Source organism: Leptinotarsa decemlineata, unplaced genomic scaffold (genome assembly GCF_025532065.1).
Source record: "Leptinotarsa decemlineata unplaced genomic scaffold, Ldec_3_MD MMD2_tig00000882_RagTag_RagTag, whole genome shotgun sequence".
In the NCBI taxonomy this organism is placed as follows: domain Eukaryota; kingdom Metazoa; phylum Arthropoda; class Insecta; order Coleoptera; family Chrysomelidae; genus Leptinotarsa; species Leptinotarsa decemlineata.
In genome coordinates, this window is record NW_027412556.1 from 10,220,262 (window position 1) to 10,243,288 (window position 23,027).

The 23,027-nt window shown below is 35.6% G+C and overlaps 1 protein-coding gene across 1 annotated transcript in view; it reads left to right on the forward strand.

Annotated features, from left to right (window-relative positions):
• The window catches only part of CadN (neural cadherin), a 796,050-nt gene that overhangs the window by 754,596 nt on the left and 18,427 nt on the right, over window positions 1-23,027 (forward strand). Inside the window, 3 exon segments of the mRNA XM_074174961.1 lie at window positions 8,378-8,515; window positions 13,911-15,234; window positions 21,875-23,026. Coding sequence (XP_074031062.1) covers window positions 8,378-8,515; window positions 13,911-15,234; window positions 21,875-23,026 — 2,614 coding nt within the window.

Genomic DNA, 23,027 nt, shown 5'->3' on the forward strand with positions numbered 1-23,027 from the left:
TACGACTTTGTCATCTACATGTACATTCATACGGTTAGTTAATTTAAAACCCTCGATACGAATGCATCTGAACTGAAAAGGAAATTGTTTCAAAAGAGATTAGTTCTTGTTATTGAACCGTCAATTACAAGTATTCTCCGATGAGAAATTTGAAGCTTACCTGATGATCCTCTCACAAAAGTTGATAATCCGGTCAGTTCTAGTAAAAGGGGCTATAACTAAATAGAGTGTAGAGATATATTATTAAAAACTGTGAAGGAAACACGCTGTTTTCAACAGTTTCCAACTGTGATTCAACTAGACGTGTATTTCACTCTCAAATGCATGATTCGTTTCAAAATAATTATCGCCAACACATGCAGAATCGGAGCTTCGGATTCAGAAGTACCATCCATTGAAAGAATCGAAAACACGGCCGTTATTTCGGTCGTATACATAACCACCGGGAACTTTCCGGATTTACGATCGAATGATAATTTTTGGCGGTGTTGACATTTTATGCTGTTAGCTTGTGTTGTCGTTATTGATTAGGGTCGATTTATATCTCCTGTTTAATTTAATCGTTACATATATCACATTTAACGTCAATTGAACCGGGCAATCAACGTGAGTGATGACGGGATAGTATTGCAATTCGTGTTTTGGACTGGATGCTATAAAAATTGACAAATTTTGAAATATTGTGTATGTTGCATTTGTTTCTTTTGGGTCAGGTATATCGATGTTATTATGGTAACGACTGCTTTAAGAGAAGAACAGTGATGTAAAAATCAATGATGACGATCCAAGAATTGAGCGAATCCGTTCTACACATAATAGTTCTCATTTGAACTGAACGGAAACGAAATTTGTGTGTCGACCAACGTTTATGGTTAAGTTGCTTGCATAAAGTTTGAAACTGTTTTCAAAATTATTGTGTCAGTCGTAATTTCAACAGTTATCATTCCATTGGACGCACCTGGACAAAGGACAATGTCTATCGTTATTTTGGAACAGCTTCAATTCTACATGACATCAAATAGTTCATATAATGATCGTCTGATATACATTAATATTCTACACGTCATTTTATTCATAATAGAATAAGAGAATTTTTGAACCACCCAAGAGCCTCGCAAGGAAAAAAAAGCCGTCACAACCAGTGCTTGCACTTCCCTACATCAGAGGATTATCGGAAAGGATAAGAAGAATGAATTGGGTCCAAGTACAACATCAGAACCTGCTTCAGAACCGGAACCATTATCCGTAGCAGTCTCTCGAAAACCAGGCCACCAATCGCGGACTGCGAATCTAAGAATTGCATTTACCGGATACACCTATATCGGTGAAAGTTCGCATTGCCGAGCACAAGAAACACACACAGCGAAGGGAAACCAGCAAATCAGGTATAGCAGAGCATTTTTGGACCCATCAACATAACATCGAGTGGTCCCAAGCTGAGGTCATACATAGGGAGGGACCCTGGTTTAGGAGGAAATTCAAAGAAGCCGCATACAAGTTGTCCAACAATGTATTCAGTCAAGGTAGCGTGAAGAAACGCAACATATGGGAACCCATAATAATCAAGCGAAAAATGGCCAACTCCCGCCAAACGATCATCTCCCACTAAACCGGTGAAGCGGAAAGAGGAAAGAGGAGATGAGTGGAAGTACTCGAATAACCCATAAATAGTCATCTCTCGGAGGAATCAGTCCAGTCATCAGCTGAAGACGATTGTGGGTACTAACAATCGAAATGTCGTTGAGTAACATGGCTATGAATCTCTTGATTTTTCATTTTTTGTTTAATTGTTCTATTTTTCACTTGTATTTTATTCCACTGTCATTTCATTCCAGGGTTTTTTGCTTGAGTTAATTGTTATTTCAGCTATTCTTTTTTAATTTTTCATTTGTATTGGTTCCTTTAGGGATTTCAAATCATACTGATACCATGAAAAAATACAATCATCTGTCTGCGATAACTGAATGTACATGAAGAAACAATTAATAATAAAAGTACAAAATGAGAATTCTATTTCGTCCGTTATACTGGAAGTTGACGGCTACTTCCTTATTTCAAATAGAGTACCCTGTATTTTATTACATTTTTGAATTTCTCATCACATTTCAGGCCCACTTTGTATAACAATGCCTATACCCAAATTTGTTAGTTTTCGAGGTATTAATTTTTTTCTGAAAAATTTGACATTTACAGCACCACCCCGAAAAAATTATAATTCATAGACAGTAACAGTTGGAAATGTGAAATTTCACAGCATCACATCATAAGTATCAAGTCATAAACAAGTCCATCGAATTTTCGAAAATAATTAACAGGGTGGTCGAAATTTCCACCTAAAACATAACACTGAGAAAACTGATGAAATACGATTTTTTCAAATGAAAACCATACACTATTCTATTATTTTTGGAAACCCACTACCACAAAATTTCAAGTTTTTATTGTGAATCGTTCTCTATGTGTTCCTAATGAACGCTCGTCGTGAAAGACCCTGTGTATTACACGGGCTGAAAATTCTTGGGCCGCTTTATCAGTTAATATTGACCTTCAAAAGGAAGCTGCGAAAACTTCTACTCATAAGTTTGTAAGTTATAACTTACAAAACAATGGATCAAAACAATTTCGTGTTTTGATTTTTCACTGCTTCTTGATGGAAAAAAATACCGTTCAGGCAGAGGAATGGTTCGAAAAGTGTTATGAGGACTCCGCTCCATCAAAATCAACAATTGAACGTTGGTTTGCCGACTTCAAACGTGGTAATAGAGACACCGTGGATGCAGAACGCAGTGGACGTACAAATGAAACAGTAACACCAGAAAACATAAAAAAATCCATAAAATCGTTTCGAATGATCGAAAAGTGAAGTTGCGTGAATTAGCTACATTGTGAAGATATCAAAAGAACGTGTTGGCTTTACATTGCATGAACTTTTGACTATGAGAAAGCTCTGTTCAAAGTGGGAGCGAGCTCACTGTTGACCAAGAACAAGAACGTCTTAATGATTCTGAGCAGTGTTTGGCCATGTTCACACATAACATACCAGATTTTTTGCATCGATGTGTGACAATGGATCCATCACTTCACTTCGGAATCAAAACGATCATCTGAGTAGAGAGCAACAATTTCGGCCTCCAATAGCATTATCGAAGACCGAAATTGCAAAAAAAAACGCATATGGCAAAGAAAAAAGTTTTGTTCCATCAAAACAAAGCACCGAGTCACAAGTCAATAAAAACAAAGCAAAACTACATGAATTGGACTTCGAATTGCTCCCACATCAACCGTATTCGCCAGATTTGGCTCCCAGCCACTACTGTTTGTTCGCATACCTCAAAAAAATGCCCACCGATGAGAAATTTCTGTCAAATTAAAGTGTTACTGCTGAAATCGAGGCCTATTTTGAGGCAAAAGATAAATATTCCTACAAAGAGCGGCGCTGAAATGATTGTGTGGCTCTTGATAGAGATTACGTTGATGAATAAAGCCAATTTTCAACTAAAACAAACGCGTAATATTGCTTAGACCCGGAAATTTTCTGCCCAGGCGTTATTTCTAGCTTTGGCCTTGACACTTTAAGGAATAATTTCTAATATACCCATAATATATAGTAGTAAGAACAATTCAAATCATAACAAGTCTCACGAGTTTCTCGTAATTTGGCGAAAATCCAGGCTGAACAAGCGCAGACGATGATGATATTTCAAATTCCGATAATTACTAAATACATTTTTCCCAATATTCCCCAATTTTGCAGTATTGGAGAGAATCAAGCACTATTTGAATGACTACTAGTGACGACTCAGGAATGCCAACCTATATTATTCGTTCGATTATTGGAATCATTTTTGAGAGCGAAAATATACCAGAAATGATTTGAATCCCCCTGAAGTGGAGGTAAAATCCTGCAATGTCTGAAGTTGCGAAATAAAACCATTTATATTCGAGTTTGCCGAGTCACCCTTCTAAATTAAATATCAGGTTCACGGAAGATTGATATTGCTGACTAAGAGGTGAAAACCAAGTACTTTCCATTTCGAGAAAAAAACACAATTATCATTAATGAAAAGGGCTACAAGAAGAACAAAGTTGCCGCAGAAAATTTTATTTCGTCGACGACAGATTTTCTGTTGATCACGTCTTTTTGATGGACGTATATTGGATTCTAAAAATATTGGTCGATGGCCAGTTTAAGTGATTTTCATAGACTCTTCTGTCGAAAGGAAAATGAAATGTAGAGTAGAAATGAAGAGTGAGTTACAGCTACGTAATATTTATAAATAACTTCGAGAATATTTAAAAAATGTGAGGTTTATAACTTTTAAACCAATCTCATATATTATATTCTTTATAGAAACCTCACGATTTCTGAATACCCCTGACAGATCACGCGCAGAAGGAAAATATAATCAGTTTGTAAATGTCAGAATATAATGTCATGATCACAGAAAATGACATTAACGTGTCTTTCAATAGTTGTATTTGAAATTCACGTTTAGCATTTCGGTTCCTTAAAGAAGAATATGCTCGTTTCACACCATATTTTATAACTTTCCTGACGGGATAGTCTGGAAAGCTATTATAACTATCTCTTTCAATGATTTTTCAGGAAAATGTTATGCATATGATTCCCACAAATTTTATGAAATAATGTAGGAACACCTTCATTCATCATCCTAACAGACTATTTCAGTTTCAATGTAATATTTTACCTATATTATGATATATGATACTCTACATAAACAAGAGCTTCTTTCTCAGTTCTATCCTTTAATTTTACGGTGAATTCCTCAGAGACATCTGCAAATGCATTTCTCTATATTAATGCCAACAAAGAAAATACGATGACTTAACTTGGATCCTTCCCTTTAACTTTTTCATTACCCAGTTTCAGTCATGTTCAAATGATGCATAAATGTCGACTCCCGAATTACATTTTGAAGTTAAAGTGAATATGGAATATTCATGAGAACTGAGACTTTCCTTCTGGATATCAAGCTCTTTCCAGGTAATTCTCAGGTAGGATAGAATACACAATAAAAAACATCAATTGGTCTGAAATTTTGAGACTATCGTGTTTGACAGTTTTATCGTTAAGTTGTTGTTTATAAAAAAAATGCGGTTTCAGAGGTTTCATGAACACAAATAGTGGTTTTAACAACTGATATATATCGTAATTATGAATTTCAACATTAAATCGGCATTGGCTTATGTTAAGATGCTGTGATATTTGAAATGCCTGATCTTAGTTGAGAAATTGAATTTCAAATATTTCGTTTTCACAGAATTTTCAATGAACTGTTGACGACTTGCATGATATTGATCCGCAATCATAACATGGAGTTATTTGTGGTAAATTAAAAAAATAACAGTAATTTTACATTAACAGTTTGGGTCGTCCGGAGCAGTAAAAACATTATTTCAATTCCATTATTTTGTCGGCTCAAATCGACAAATCTCGCTTCATATCTATTCAGAAAAAATAATCATTCATATATCTACTTTATATCTGCTATTTGTCTGAGAAAAAAAATATCAAAAAAAATGACTTTGGAACATTATTTGTCGGAACAATCATCGCTCTTTACAGCATCTTGACAATTGTAGATTTTGGAATATTTCTCAGTGTGACCACAGTTTTCACAAATATTCCAACTAATTTGGAAACTAATCCTAGAACCGCTGCTAGTCAATGAGATTGGCTGTGCTTAAACTTAAGAATAAATTTAAAATTTGGCGGGTGTGGCGCATTCACCAAAACAGATCTTTCGGCATAAATTTGAATAATTGGAGTTTTCACCATATTTTTGTTAAATTTTCACCTTTAGTATGACATGAAATGAAATGCAATTGATAAGCAAACTTTCTCATATATCGACAGTAAACTATTTGAGAAATGATAGAATATAGGCAAGTGTAGTTAGGATAGGGATTTTTTTTTAATTGATAAATTGTCCAAACACCTTCTCCAAAAGCAAATTGCATGCATAGCTCATACAAAATAGATACCTCTCAACGCCTGATAGGTGCTTCATCAGAAAGCACTTCTTTTTTTATCAAATTGACAGTTTTTCAGACTATTTTACTGGTACGTAGTTTCATCATATGTTTATGATACACCCTATTGAAAATCTACTTGAATGGCAATTTACGATCAACTCCCCTGTACACCTGAGCATCAAGTATATCTGAATATCATTTGAAGTCGTATGTTACTCTACCCTTGCTCCTCAGTTTAATATCTCCAACTATAGAAACAAGTATTGCCAGAAGGCCCAACATTAAATTTTATAGTGAAAACCAGTCAAATATGTAATGCAGGTATATGGGAACTGTAGTGAACTGAAGTTTCCAAATGTTTGTAGCTTTCTGCTGGGAATGAAGACATACCAGAATCTGTAAATATATTCGACATCCATGGACGTCGCATTTTGTTCAAAACCTTCAATCAAAATATTTGAATCTTCAGTGTACCACTTTTATGAATAGTATATGTGTTACTTTCCAAGAAATACCTATTCAAATACACGGTGATGTTGCCAAACGACGGCTTTTTAGAAACTCAGGAGTGTTATTTAGATCTAGGAAGTTATATACGTTTCAGCAACGTTCAATATTCTATAGAGCTACAATTCGACTCTCTTCGGAACTACATTCCATAAAAAAATACTCAGCAATCCCAAGATCATATATCTTGATCAGCAATATCCTTGTCCTTTAGGGAAGTAGTGCAATCATAATTCGTTCACTCAAAAATATTCACTGCTATTTTGTCGCATTTGAAACTATTTACCAAATTCTTTGAAGCTCTTAGTAATATTCATAACTTAATAGTGAAAAGTGCATCATTTCAAAATTATTGATGGTATTTCATGGTTGTTAATATGAATTTCGAACCCTACTTTTATCTTTTTTTATGTTGGTTTCAATGAATGAATGACAATTTTCAAATATAGGTAGTTCACTAATACTTGCATATTACGTACTTTACAACCATTAACAGTCAGGCAATTAACGTGTTTTCAAACATTCATACGTAATTATGCTTTTTCAGTAAATGCTAAGTGGCTTTGAATAGAAATGTGACTCAAAGCGCAACTGTAAAAGTTTAATAAATGCTACATCCCGAGAGACCCAAATTTTGCATTTTTTACTCCTTTCAGATTTATTATGCATATAATTCAGTTTCCTGAAAAAATATTCATCCTGTTATTACCGTTCAAATTGTCGAATTGATGTAAATTCAGTTTTCCAGCCAACCGACCTTCCAACGACGCGTCGATAATTAGATTTCGTGTTTCAGTTCAGGTCGCAGCTCAATTTGTGTTTCATTTGTTTTTTCTTTCGCATATTTAAACAACCGCAAGTTTATTTATATGTGTAGAACCAATTTAGAAAATATATTTATCGGATTCAGAATTCTTGCACTGCTCCCCAACACCAAAATTTTCTCACAAAATTTCACACATTCCAAAGTGAGCTTTTTTAAATGATCTATCACAAAACTGTATTACAAGAGCTTGCTTGGATATTCCAATTAATGCGCCATTATTTCCCAACTGCATGTAGGTAGATTTTGCATGATTAAGTTACTATATACAGCTTGTCAAATCTGCACGTTCTCACCATCTTCTAACTCGCATCTAGTGGACAGAATCATATCGAAATTCGGAAAGCTCTTTCTAAATTTGACAAGTTGTACCTATAGATCGTTTTTAGCTATTTTCTACTGCTATCTGGGAAATGGGGAGACTTAGAAGGCTTGTTGAATCGTACAAATTGGCTATTTGAAGAAATAAAATTAATATATTGCTCTACTCCATCCATTTTGAATATAATGAAAATAAGGCATGGGAACTTTTCGTGTTCTTTTACGTTTGTTAAGATTCAGTATGAACCAAATTTCAATTGGACGTTTCTTCCATTAGATTTCATTGTCAGCTTTGGTTTTTCAATACGGCCATCTAGCTTCTTCATGATTTTCAAAACCATTATAATAACAAATTTGACAAGGTATCACATAAAAGTACTTTTTGACGATACTCTTTGGATGAATCGTCATCATAGTCAGATGATGATTTTTCCCTGAATTTTTCAAGGCAGTGGCTACTGAAATTGATGAAAAATGCGACGTCTTGAAAATTGGTTTGTATCAAGTAATAATATACACCAAGTAGCACAGAAAGTTTTTCTGTTCAATGTTTATATCATTCGAAATGGAGGTGGCAAAGCCAGCAAACAAAATCCGTAAATTTTGAAAAGCAACTAACCTTGTACGTCTCACTACTTTCTAGGCAGCAATCAGTTGAAAAATAATGTGTTGAAATTTCTGAACCTCTACTGTGAAACCCATTGAATAATATTAGTTACTTTCATTTAGGTTACCGCCACCGACGGAGACAAAGATAGACCGCAGAATATCGTATACTTCCTGACGGGACAGGGAATTGATCCAGATAACCCTGCCAACAGCAAATTCGACATAAATAGAACCACAGGAGAGATATTCGTACTCAAGGTATTTTTTATATATTTCCGTATCTCAACTAAAACTTTTGTCTCTCATTTCACTGTTTTGGAGTTGGAGAAAATCAAAAACAGCCTATTTTGAAATTTCCAATGTATATCATCATCGTTCACAAAGTTTCATTTTTCATATTCAATTCCAAAACTGTAAATTCCTGTGAACATTTCTAATATCCAAATGAGCAGAGTATATGGGTAAATAAATAGAGCACAAATATTCAGATTTTATATTAACTTCCACAAAAATTATAATAAATCATAAACTGCTACAGTTGCTCCCTTTTTATGTTTTTTCTTCATACGAGGAATTGGGCGATTCGGATGTGCGATTAGTTACCTCGTTCACAGGCAGATGGGGCGATGACAAATATGTTGTTTATCGTTCGCTTCAGCCTAGTTCGAGAAATGATACTCTGAAATTATCGGAAATCATTGATTTCCTGTTGATAATGGACACTATCTTGCACTGTCGAGAGGAAAATCGATTCCGGCAGTGGTATCGCCAAAAGCATATGCAGGAATAACGTCTGTGAAGAATCCCGCACTGACATCTGTCGGATATATTCCAACCCCCTTCGTGGTATTAGTCAGGGGAGTAGTTGTTTTCTGATAGGTGTCAGTCCATTACCCTACACTCCCTACAGTGTAGGTGAATTGAGACGGGACTGAACGAATTGTCCTTCCAGATGATTTGAAATAAGCTCTTCTTGAAAGATTTACTAATCATTACTAATGTTTCGATTGATTGAGAAGGTTGCGATGTTTTAAATTAGTCATTAACTATTTTCATGTGATATTTTTTATCCAGTGTATGAATATAACTCATGTAGGTTGATAGATTACATAAGATATAGGCAGATATTCTTATACGAAAATTGACATTGTTTACTATACGGTCAAAAATATTTTTTGATTTACAAAAACTTTTTTAAAGGCCTTTTCTCATATGTTCTGAACTGAATTGCAAAGAATTGTACATTTCATTGTCAAAAAACTGTATTCATGAATATGAAATATTCCCACGATCCGTTCTCAGTAATTTAATTTCCATTATATGCCACCGAAATTAATTACGTTGAATACTGTTGAAGATGAGATTTTACTTCAGTTGTAAAACTGTATGTTCTTCTTATTCACTTCCGATTTCTTGAATGAAATCATTTTCTCGGTTAATTAATATCAGCAGCATGGTCTTTCAGAATCTCATAATACATACAACAGAAGTAAAAGACGAAAATGGATTACTGTTCCGTATCGCGATACTTTTAATAATTCTCTTACGTTGCTTTTGCGAAGGACGTCTTTGTAATTCTTAGCTTTTCACTGAAAACTTTATATTTCTATGCCTTTCAGCTTTTTGATTTAGAATTATAATTAAAAAAGTTTTTTAACCGTTGCTAACGACAGCCTACACTTGTAGGACAAATTCTAGCGGGTATTACATGGATAATTAGGTAAAAATGATTCTTTCTAATTTTTAAACTTTCCTTAATGTTTCAATGCAAAAATCTGCCAGTCGAAATGTACGAGGTAGATTACTGTTTGAATTTACCAATTTCAAGTTTGTCTTCTTTTGAAAGTGAAGAGGGTAAATTAAAAAATTATATGCTCAAAAGGGAGTTTGAAAACGTGAGTGTTTTTTTTAAATGATATATGTATGTCATTGGCTGATGTTTGATTTAATCACCACAAATCTAAGAGTAGATACAATTATGTATTTAACTAGGGTTATTGGAGGCTTAGGATTTCCTAATAGAAGCAATAAACTGGATATCAAATTAGGCGGCAAGCTGTGCAAGGATGGTTATGTCGAGTAAATTGCTGCTATGATGAATATAATTAGTTTGTTGTACCGAGTTTACATCCAGTCTCTCTTTGGGATGATGATATGATGTAATATTAGTTGGCTTTTCACTCAAGAATATAATTATCCATTACGAGCTGTATTATTTTTCTTGGACAGTAAAATTGAAAATGTTGCTAGAACTTGTTTCTTACTGTTTCACAATTTTATTTCTCAGTTTGGGGTTAGTTGAAAAGGTTGAAAAGCTTCGAATAAGTAGCAGCTGAGGCGATTCGCAGTTAGTCAATCGCAAATTATATTTCATAATCAGTTGTGTAAATTTTCTTTTTTGGTGTTCTGGAATGTTCAATATTCAATATTACATATTGCAAGTCTACAAAAAACTAATAGGGATTTTTTTTGAAAAGGTGTAGTGAGCACACATCAGAAAAGTAAGTTTAGGTATAAAAGTATTTTATTGGTGATTCATAAAATTGAGAAGAAGTCCTATGACTCCTATCATCGTTTTTTAAAGTGGGATGAACCTGCCGGAGTTCGTTCAGTACCAGTTCCATTCCTTTATGAAGAAATTTCTCATGATAATGCTGGATGAGCAATTTTGTGACTAACATCTCTTGACAACCATTTCAACACATTTGTTCGGCCAGAGAGAACCATAATTCCATCTTTTTAGTTCAGAACATAGACTGACAAGCTTACTACTTCCACTCAAAGGTTTTCCATTCTTGAGGCAGCATGTCTCTGAGGGGAAACTCTCTTGTTGTGCACACTGTACCCAAATTTTCTCAGCAGCAGATTTTTTTTTTTTGTCTAATTGGGTTCGAACCTTTTTTGTTTTTGAGAATGTTAATAAATCTCAAGCACAAAGCTGTAGAACGAATTAATCTCATCCACTTGGAGAATCTTTTTACAATTGGTAAACAATTTTATAGTTCGCAATGAACAGACATAATCCAAACCTTTTTTTGTTTGAACATCCACTTCAGACAAATATTTTATGTTGTGTTCTTGGCACGGCCAAAGTCCCTCGGACTATCTGAGAAAGTGAGGCCCAGAAAACCATTGGTCTGAAATTAATTTCTCTCCTACCGTCCATCTTGTTGTTACATTTGCAATGTTATATTCAGTTGGAACCCAGTACCAATCTTTAACTTCTGTTCGTTTTTGTATTTCTCCTATTCGATGGAATACAAATAGTTTATAGTCCATCAATATGCTTCAATTCAAACCGGCACCAAGTCTTTGGGATTTACACTTCTCCATATCGTGATCACGTCGGGGTCACCAATGTTATTCTTTCAGAAGAATTGATCAACTGAAGCTAATAAATCCAATTTTAGTCAAGAAGTAACTTTATTAACGTTTTTTACTATTTTTCAATCTCCAACTGACAAATCTTGTTTACAAAACAAATTAACACAAAATAAACATACAGAATGATAAATAATGAGTTAATATCCGCAATCAGTATGAGATGTTTTGCGAAAAATAGCGTAATCATGTTCAATACTAATTTTAGGAATAGTCAGGTCTGTAAAATTTATTGAATCATTTAGCTCCATGTCAGTGATGAATTGGTGATGTGATGATTGGTTGATGGAATTGACAAATTTAACAAACTTGCTCAACTTCCTACCTGTACCTACTAGTGGAACAGACTAAGATAACATCTACGTGTCTGTAAAAGTAATAGAATCTGTTTACGAAAAATGAGAAATAAAACTCTTCATGCTTTTATACCACTTGTATTTGTATCTAACGTTATTGCATTTGGTCCTTAATGGCTTTATCACCTGGATTTTGTTTACCTGTGATAATTTGGGTACGCTGATCTAGTCGATTTGCTCATTTCGAAGGTTTCATCTGCAATCTTTATGCTTATGAATTTCCGAATTCCAAATAATTGCGTTTCCAACTCTTGCTTGAAAACTGCAAAATTTCCGTATCGTTAAGATTCGGTAACTTGTAGTTGCATTCCAAGGTATGGTTTGAGAACATCGAATCATTTTTACCTGGTCTGAAGGATCTCTCATGTTCACCTTACCATTTTGAAAAATTTTGGCCACCATGTCTCACATATACACTATTACACTCCAGACACATGAGCCTATAAACTCCAGATTTCTCCATCTAATTTCATTTATTCATTTAATTTTCTTTTTATTCATTCCTTACACTATTCTACAGGATGAACCCAATTACAAGATAAAGAGAAACAGCTGCATTCACAAATATGAACTTACATAATATAATTTGTGAATCTATATAAAAAAATTAAAAACAGAACTGTCAGTTAGCTAACAAATGCCTTTTGATTTGTATAATCTGGCAGTTGAATATATCTAGGACAAAACTAACAGAATTAGAGGTATCGCACATTTTATAAATTGGAGATTTTTTTCTTCATTTTTGTACGAGAAGTGTTGAGATAAAATGTGACACTATTCCTAGATAACCATCAACCATATGTAACACTTGAGACCAGGTAATGATATTGTTCATGACCTTAAATAAAAAAAATCATGAATAATATTTACGCCTCACCTCGAGACTACAAAAGTTGTGAGTTTCAAGCAATTCATAATAGGGTATTCCTACAGTAGGATACGTGCCTTCAAGTTTAAAAGACATACAAATATATTTTAGGAAGTGCCTCTGTATGACTTCTTGTTGATTTATATGAACCAGATAGTATGGACTCTACACAACAGATGCATATTCCAGCCTAAATCGAACAAAAGTGAAATAAAGTAATTTCAATGTTGAAGCTTTTTCGAAGTCTTTTGTATTCTTAACCAAGAATCCATACATGCGATAAGCAGCTGTCAGAGTAGTGTCAATATGTTTATTGAAAGATAGAAATGAATCAAATGTAACACCTAGATCAGTGAGTGTGTCAGGACGCTCCAGAACTTGATTGTTTATGACGTAGTTGTGTAATGTCAAATTCGTTTTCAATGAGTAAGACATTACAGTTCATTTGAATATGTTGAGATATAGATTATTCTTCCCACACCATGTAGCAACAAGATTTAAATTCAGGGTGATACGTTCGCGATCATTCACATGTTATATTGTGATAGAGTTTCAAGTCATCTGCGTATAAAAGGAAACTGACATCAATCTCAGCTCTGATATCATTATTGAACATATTGAACATTAGGGGTCCTAGGTTTGATCGTTGTGGTACACCAAATGTGGCTACATATTCGACATACTTGAGGCCATTTAGTTGGACGTACTTCTTACGGTTGTAAAAATACGATTTGAAAAGAGTAATTAAGTCATCTGATAACCCAAGAATAATCAGTGTAGATGACGTCAGTCTGAGACTGACAATCAATACCCTCCGCAATACGTTGAGTGATTGTTACAAGATTGGTGATGGTTGAACGTCCTTTCATGAAACCGTGTTGATTGGGGTTAATAATGTTGCTAACATGAATGCCACTTCCACATTGTTTTCTCTGTAAAGTCTTGCAACTGACACTGTTATTTTTTCCAGAATATGTTGATCAACTGACTTTTTAAAAACAGATACAAAAATTAGATACTATTATAACGTTTCTGTCATTTCTTACAGCCCCTGGACCGCGATCAACCCAACGGCAGACCTCAGTGGAGGTTCACCGTGTTCGCCCAAGATGAAGGAGGAGAAGGACTCGTTGGATACGCAGACGTGCAAGTCAACCTGAAAGACATCAATGACAATGCCCCCATATTCCCGCAAGGCGTTTACTTCGGTAACGTTACAGAAAACGGCACTGCCGGCATGGTCGTTATGACTATGACGGCCGTCGATTACGACGATCCATCCGAAGGCACCAACGCCCGTTTGGTATATTCGATCGAGAAGAATGTCATCGAGGAGGAAACGGGATCGCCAATATTCGAGATTGAATCCGAAACGGGCGTTATAAAAACTGCGGTATGCTGTTTGGATAGGGAAAGAACTCCAGACTACTCGATTCAAGTTGTCGCGATGGATGGAGGAGGGTTGAAGGGCACTGGAACGGCTTCGATCCGAGTCAAAGACATCAACGACATGCCGCCCCAATTCACGAAAGACGAGTGGTTCACAGAAGTGGATGAAACAGACGGCACCACCCTCCCCGAAATGCCCATTCTCACCGTCACCGTACACGATGAAGATGAAACGAATAAATTCCAGTACAAGGTGATAGAAAACAGCGGGTACGGCGCAGATAAGTTCACTATGGTTAGGAACAACGACGGTACGGGCTCGCTGAAAATCGTGCAGCCGCTTGACTACGAGGATCTACTCCAGAGTAATGGCTTCCGATTCAGGATACAAGTTAACGACAAGGGAGAGGATAATGACAACGATAAATACCACGTCGCCTATTCGTGGGTAGTCGTGCGACTGCGAGATATCAACGATAATAAACCCCAGTTCGAACGTCCCAACATCGAAGTATCTGTATTCGAGAACGCCGAGGTCGGGAAAAGCTTGGAAACTTTCAAAGCGACCGATCCGGATCAAGGGGGCAAGAGCAAAGTTTCTTACGCCATCGACAGGAGTTCGGACAGGAAGCGCCAGTTCTCGATTAACCAGGAGGGTACAGTCAGCATACAGCGCTCCCTGGACCGGGAGGACACTCCGAGACATCAAGTGAAAATCCTCGCCATCGACGACGGGATTCCGCCGAAAACTGCCACCGCTACTCTGACTGTGATTGTACAGGACATCAACGACAACGCGCCCACTTTCCTCAAGGATTATAGACCGGTAGTGCCGGAGCATGTACCGCCGAGAAAAGTTGTTGAATTATTGGCGACGGATGACGATGACAGGTCCAAGAGCAACGGTCCGCCTTTCCAATTCAGGCTCGACCCCAGTGCGAGTGACATCGTACGGGCTTCCTTTAAAGTCGAACAGGATCAAAGTGAGTTTATCGAGTTTCATTTCGATTGTTTATTTTGGAGCATTCACTACAGGTCTTGTCAGTTTCAAATGTACCTCTCTTCCTCTCTCTGTGTAATCGCATTTGAAACGACAAATCCGATTTATAAAAGAAAGCGATAAGGAGGGTCTCACGTTCGGTGCGTTTGAATTGTATTAGTAAACTTTCTCTCTTTCGAAGTTTGTCGGGGCCGTGAATGGACTTTCATTCTTTGAAAATGACAATTATGCAGAAATCTGAGACATTGGATTACGGCTGTAAAGCAATGAAAAAGGATTTGAATAGGTTTTAGATTGTTCACACCGGAGTTGTTTTGAAGTTGAGATCGAAGAAGGATATTGAGTTCCTGCTGTTTGGTAAAAATGCCTGTTTTGGTTCCAGTATTACCTTTAATTCGTGAATTCAAAGTTCTTTGCGAATTTCTTACAATTCTTGATAATTTATTCATTTCACGATTCATTTCCCAACACCAAATCGTTATTTTTACACCTCGACACGTGTTTCGATCACCAAGTGATATTCTTCAAGAGGAAGATAAAACTAAAAACTACTCAAAACTAAAGCAACTTATACTAATCAGGTACATCATACAGGTAGGTAATCAGTAATACCACCCATACAAGTGTACCACCCTAAATTAATTTTACAATTGGCCTTTCTATTATTTCACAATATGTCCTTATGTATGTTTAAATGTTACAGCTATATATAGAACAATTTTCAGCTATATAACATTAGTTTCACAATATTGCCTATCTAAATATATTAACAATGTGTCTTTTTGTAGTAATCAATAAACCCAACAATATTATTTCAACAAGCTATATAGTATGCTATTTGGTATTGGTCCGTTATCGTTATTCATAATATTATTATGTTTACTTATTTCTACACTCTCATAGGCATCTAGTTGCCTGTTGTTGCTAACTTGTCTAACTAATCTTAAAGAACTGAAGTCTATGGAATGGTTTCGTTGCAAAATATGATGGGCGACTGCTGATTTTTCAGGTCTTCCATATTTTAAGTGTACTATGTGTTCCTTATATCTCACTTCAATAGATCTTTTTGTCTGTCCATAATATTTTGCATCGCAGTCCTTACATTCAATTTCGAAAATACCAGACTTTTCCGAATTCTCGACTTTGTCTTTTGGACTTCCCAAAAGGCTCTGCAGTGTATGACTTGTTTTAAAAACCACCTTCATACCTAGTTCCTTGAAAATCTTTCCAAAGTTCCTCGTATATTGGTGGTATGGAACTGAGATGTATTTATCTTGGTTTTTGTCCTTTCTGAAAGTCGAGATTTCGTTCATTCTTAACCTAAACTTCTTTTTCCTAATTATGTCATCTACAATACCCCTCGGGAAACCGTTAGTGGCTGCTATTTCCTGTATTGTACGTTTTTCTTTTGTGAACCTATCATGTGTTAGAGGGAAAGTCAAAAGACGATGCACCAAAAAATTCAACCCAGCACGTTTGTGCTGTCCACAGTGATGTGAACTGTTAGGAATATACCTGTACGTGCTTGTTTCTTTTCTAAATATATCGTATTCCAACCCTCCATCTTTGCTCCTCATTACCAAAACGTCAAGAAATGGTAGTTGTCCCTTATTTTCTAATTCATACGTGAATTTTATTGATGGACATCTATTATTTAAAAAGGAAACAAAGTCCTCGATATTCGATTTTTTGGTATCGAATACCGCGAAAACATCATCCACATACCTTAGCCAAATCCTAGGAAAATACTTTGACTTTTCTTTAGTTTCCATTTGGAATCTGCTCATGAACAGGTCTACCAGGTAGGGGGACAAGGGATTTCCCATGGCCGTTCCTTCCTGTTTTTCATAAAAGCAACCTTCTACCTGGAAACGATTTTGTTTCATACACAAATTGGTAAGAGAAACGAATTCATCGATTTCGTTGTTATTGCAATTATTTTTCTCTAGTAGTTTCCTGAGGTATTGCAAGGTCTGTGGAATTGGGACGCTAGGAAATTTCCACGCGTTTTTTTTAGTTTTTCAAACCATTATTTGTTTTCCACTTCTCAGTTTGTTTTGCCATTTCAAGCACATTTGTTCTAATATAAAATCTATAGGTGCGCAAGCACAGACACTGTGGTTGTCTTACTGGTTCTCATACAGGGACTATGTGAGGAAATTATATAATCCTGATCCTGATCAGGATAATGAAATAAATCTATGAAATTATTGTATCGTCACCGATTATTGATAAGTGTACAAAGTTCAAAATAAATCTGCCCGTTTAAGGTTAGTCAAAATCGAGTCGAAAGGAGTCTGTTACAAACAAACACAGATAAAGCTAATAAAAGCGTGTTAACAAATCCAAACACATTTCTATTTCCTCCTGATTTCATTCTATTCTAAACAGGATGGGACTGAAATAATATTGACTGTAATGGAGTAAATGACACTGAAAAACAAAAAAGACAAAAAAATACAAATGTTGAAAACTGTTGAAGTTATTTAAAAAACTTTTAAACAGAATTCAAATTGTTGATTTATTCAATCATCCAAACAGGCTGATTGGCCTAACTACATAATGAAATTAGGTTGATTCAGTTTAATACTTATATATGATGATAATATATAATAGTTACAATGTCGATATATTCATAACCGCAACTGTCAATATACAATCTAATTGGAAATTGCACACGTTCAAAATGAATTGGCGCATCTGTAGGCATAATAGGGATTCGTGGTATTATTATCTAATCGTGTGCTGTTGCACAGCCGTAGTGGATTTAAATCACGGAGCGATCCAACCTTCAGTTGTAGATTATGCGGTAGCATACCTGGCAAACCCAATGAGTTCCAATACTTTGTTGTATAACTCAAAGCTTCGGTGGCATCGCACACTGTATATACGCCGACAGTGACCGAAAACTGTATAGGGAGTGGGGGAAGATTTATTGTGTGAGATAAACATAAGACCGGCTTCTTTCTCATCCCTACTCCGTGCTGATGGTGAGAAGGACCATAAAAAACAGAACATCTTGTCCAAAAAGTAAAAAAATGATTGGAGTGGAGCACCCATATCACTCAGGGGTAACAAAAATAGATTTGAACCTAGTCTCAGACCTACCAAATATACATATGAAATTTAATGATAATCCTTAAGCCGTTTCTAAAAAGTATGGCAACTAACACTGTGACACGATAATTTTATATATTATTAGAATCAAGTGAATAATTCCGTATTAATTAAGAAAAACAGTTTTGAGATAAAGTCCAGTCCAACGATGTAGAGACAACAATTTAATTAGCCAATCGAAGCATGAATACAACTGGTATACAGGTATCGAAGCATGTATACAACACAAGCAAACTTCAGAAGTATTTGAAAAGGAATACGAATTCGCTTCGAATTCATTATCCAATATTTGCATAACATATTCGCCATTCAGGTTCATCACTAAATAACAGATTTTCACATAAAATCGTTCACTGATTCAGAATTATGCTGAATAGAGGAAAATTGCGGTTATGTTGTTAATAATGAGTGGTTGGTTACCTTCGTATATGTTCATTTTCAATTAGGCTATTCAATTCGCCTCGTATCTGTGTCTGTGCCGGAGCGCTTGAATAAGTTTTCTCATATTTGAATATATCATCAAAAATTCTTCAAATTATCCAGTCTTTAGCGATTATAAATACATCAAAACCAAAGAAACTTCAGTTGTTTAAACTGGTCCTTATTCGTGGCACGTAATTGTAGATGTCCATTATTTTATATCTATGCAAATTATATATTTCAACAATTCCAATTTCCATTCTGGGAGCAGAACAAAAGTCAATCAAGGTATATAATGATTACGGTCGTAGGAACAATAAAAATATGAAATGATCACTCATTTACCAAGAGGTTTTTTTCAAATTCATTGTTTTCCACTATATATTTTATCCATTATAATAATTGAACAATATTTTGAGAAGATTCTTCATTTATAGACGCCTGTTATTACAAAATGTAACTGATGTAATTGATTTACTTAATTGAAATCAACTCTGAAATATTAATAAATGATAAGAGTTTCTCCTCAATCATTGAATATATTTCAATTCAATAAAAAATATATTCAAGAAGAAAAATACAAGATTTACCTCAGGTATATGAAAGTTGTAGAGGTTTAGGTAATTTGATGGAGGTAGTCTCAATTGTAGTTACCTGTGGTATATAAATATTAGCGTAAGAAGCAACTTGTAGTATTAAAATCACTGTTGAAAAAGCTGATGTGTTAGCGAAACATATAATATATTTCTCAATTAAATTTGTGGAGATCAAACCGTAATGTGTAGTTTATGAAATTACTATGGATCTTCAAGTAACGGCTTAATCGATCAGAAAATCAAATATGTTAGGCGATTGAATGTTAGAAAAACTGGACAACGTATTATATATGCGAGAAAAATTGATCCACTTGCCTCCCCCCCCCACACCTCAACTATCTGCTTTTGTTTCACTCCTAAAGAATTGGGATCTTCTGCAGATGAATCTGTAGACTCACACTTGAGATATGGAATTCCGTTCTGGGGAGTATATTCAACAATACTCCTGTAGGCCTACATTCTTCACAAATGATTTTTTGACAGTTTATAATAATAATAATAAATCGGCTTTATTGATGATACAAAAAAACAATACAAAGATACATTTGAAAATGAAAATAAGTTACTGAAGATTCTGGTACTCATTAGCGAAGTCTAGCTTAAAGCCACTCTAACTCAACCAACAAGCACCACTCCATAATTCACGCGAACATACAGAAATAAAAGACAATCAACAGTGGTGGTACCACGAAATAAGAAATAAAATTAATAATTCGTGATTACCCTCTGAGGAGAGTTGATAAATAATTGAATTTAATTGATCTGTTGTTTATTAATTTGTCCAATGAGCAAAAGTTGACATTACTGACTATCATAGATATAATTTTTATATTTATATTTGAATTTCCTGATATTGAATCTCTTCAATTGCTCGGGCTATGAATTATAGAGTTTTACAGCACCAAAAACAAATGATCTCTGAAACTGTGCAGTGCGATGTTGTGGCATAGTTCATTTGTTTTTATGTCTAATGTTTCTTGAGTGAATATTTTCACGCAGAATCAGTATTGAAAGGGAAGAATGGGGAAAGGTAATCAATTTATGAACAAAACAACCCAAATGATGATTCATACGGTTTCTCATATTGAGCCAGCGGGAGTTTTTAAAGGCTCCAGAATTCGAATCATACTTACAAACAAAGTCCATGAAGTAGGCGGCAACAAGAGTTTTGCACTTTTTGTATTTTCTTTTTTGTGTGAATTATATAAGTATGGCCTATATATGAAGTAACAGTAGTTGAAATGGCTTAACACCAAACTATCACAGAGCATTCTTTTTTAGCATACAAGCTTTTTTCAGCAAATTTTTAACATGACTAGTGAATCTAAGATCAGTGTCAAGCATCACCTCTTAGTTTTTAGCTGTATTGACAGAAGTCAAGATAGTATGACCTAGTTCTGAATGGAAATTGTTTTCTGCAAATTTACGATTCTTCTGCGATCCAAAATGCATCATCATTGTTTTATTAGGATTAACTTTCAAATCATGTTCACTTGATCAAATCGAAATCAGTGTTGAAAAGATTTTGTGCCTCAGCATACTTATCGATTTCAAAGTGCATGTATAATTGTACGTCATCAGCATACACCTGTATTTCACATTTCCTGATGGACGAGATAATGTCAGTAGTATAAATGATGTACAATAAAGGTCCCAAAATGAAACCCTGTGGTACTCCTGATAGAAATATCAGGAGTACCACAGTTATTGCTCATCAACAATAACTTTTTGAGATCGACCAAGTAAATAAGACCAGATGAGAAATGAGGCAGCACTATCAAAACCGTAATATTTGAGTTTCATGCAAATGTAGAATGTGTTTTATGCACATTGCGATGGTGATAATATATAATTGGTATTGAAATATTCATCATTTGTCCCAACGGCAATTTTTCACAGGTCTGGAAAATATGAACGTTCAAAACAACAATTGATGATATGTGTGATATATTTACCTATAAACAGGCTACAAAGTTTCAACATTCTGATTGAAATATTATCAACCCCTGAAGCTCAACTTCATATTAGAAACGGCAATTTTTATAAACAAGCATAGAGATGAATTTTTTTTGGTCTTCTCTAACTATTCCGCTAGTCAGACTGACGATTTCAGACTACCTATATCCACCTCACTGCCTATATCTACCTCGACACTTACTAAAAGCTTAGTAATTCACAATGGCCTAAAATTATTCAACCAGCTGCCAAACGACGTTAAATGTATAGAAAACCCCTCAGAATTCAGAAAAGTAATCATAGTTTTACTCTCTGAGAGACCGTATTATAGTTTGGATGAATTTTATGACGACAACTTTTACTAACACTTTTCTTTATAAATATTTTTATCAGATATAAGTTATATAGTCTTAGTATATGCTTGTATACATTTATATCTTATTCACACACGCAGCGCCAATAAGATTCATTTTACTGGCAATAAAGCTTATTATTATCATTATTACTTCTGAAATGTATCACTTTATTTTACAGAGGGTGCAAACGGTGACGGTATGGCCATCATAACGTCTTTGAGATCTTTTGATCGAGAGCAGCAAAAGGAGTACTACATACCTATTGTGATAAAAGACCATGGAAATCCAGCTATGACAGGCACCAGTACTTTAACTGTGGTGATCGGCGATGTGAATGACAATAAAATGCAACCCGGATCGAAGGAAATATTTGTATACAACTACCAAGGTCAAGCTCCTGAAACTGAAATCGGTCGAGTGTACGTATACGATCTGGACGACTGGGATTTACCAGATAAGAAATTCTACTGGGAAGGTATGGAGCACCCACGATTCAAATTGAATGAAGACACAGGCATGATTTCCATGAGACACGGGACGAGAGACGGCACATACAACTTGAAATTCAAAGTTTATGACAGGAAACACACTCAAACCGACGTTCCCGCTAATGTCACAGTAACCGTCAAAGAAATTCCTCACGAAGCTGTTGTAAACTCGGGTTCGGTCAGGATAGCGGACATCACGGACGAAGAGTTCATCAGGATCTGGGATTATCATTCGCAAAGTTTATCAAAGAGTATGTCCGAAAAGTTCCGAGACAAAATCGCAGACCTGCTCAACATCAACCGAGAGAACGTGGACGTTTTCAGCGTCCAGCTCCGCAGAAAACATCCTCCCGTTACCGACGTGAGATTCGCAGCTCACGGATCGCCTTACTACAAACCAGTGCGGTTGAACGGAATGGTGCTGATGCATCGAGAAGAAATCGAGAGAGCAGTGGGAATAAACATCACAATGGTCGGAATCGACGAGTGTCTGTATGAGAATCAGATGTGCGAAGGATCTTGTACCAACACCCTCGACATCAGTGCTTTGCCTTATATGGTAAACGCGAACAAAACCGCTCTAGTTGGCGTCAGGGTAGATGTCTTAGCGGAGTGTACGTGCGGCGCTAGAAACTTCAGCAAGGAAGAAAACTGTCGTAACACGCCGTGTTACAACGGCGGAAGATGCATCGAAACTCGTTACTCTCTCACTTGCTCGTGTCCAGCTGGTTATATCGGCCCTCGATGCCAGCAAACGTCCCGCAGCTTCCGGGGTAATGGTTGGGCATGGTATCCCTCGTTGGAAATGTGCGACAAATCCCACTTACACTTCGAATTCATCAC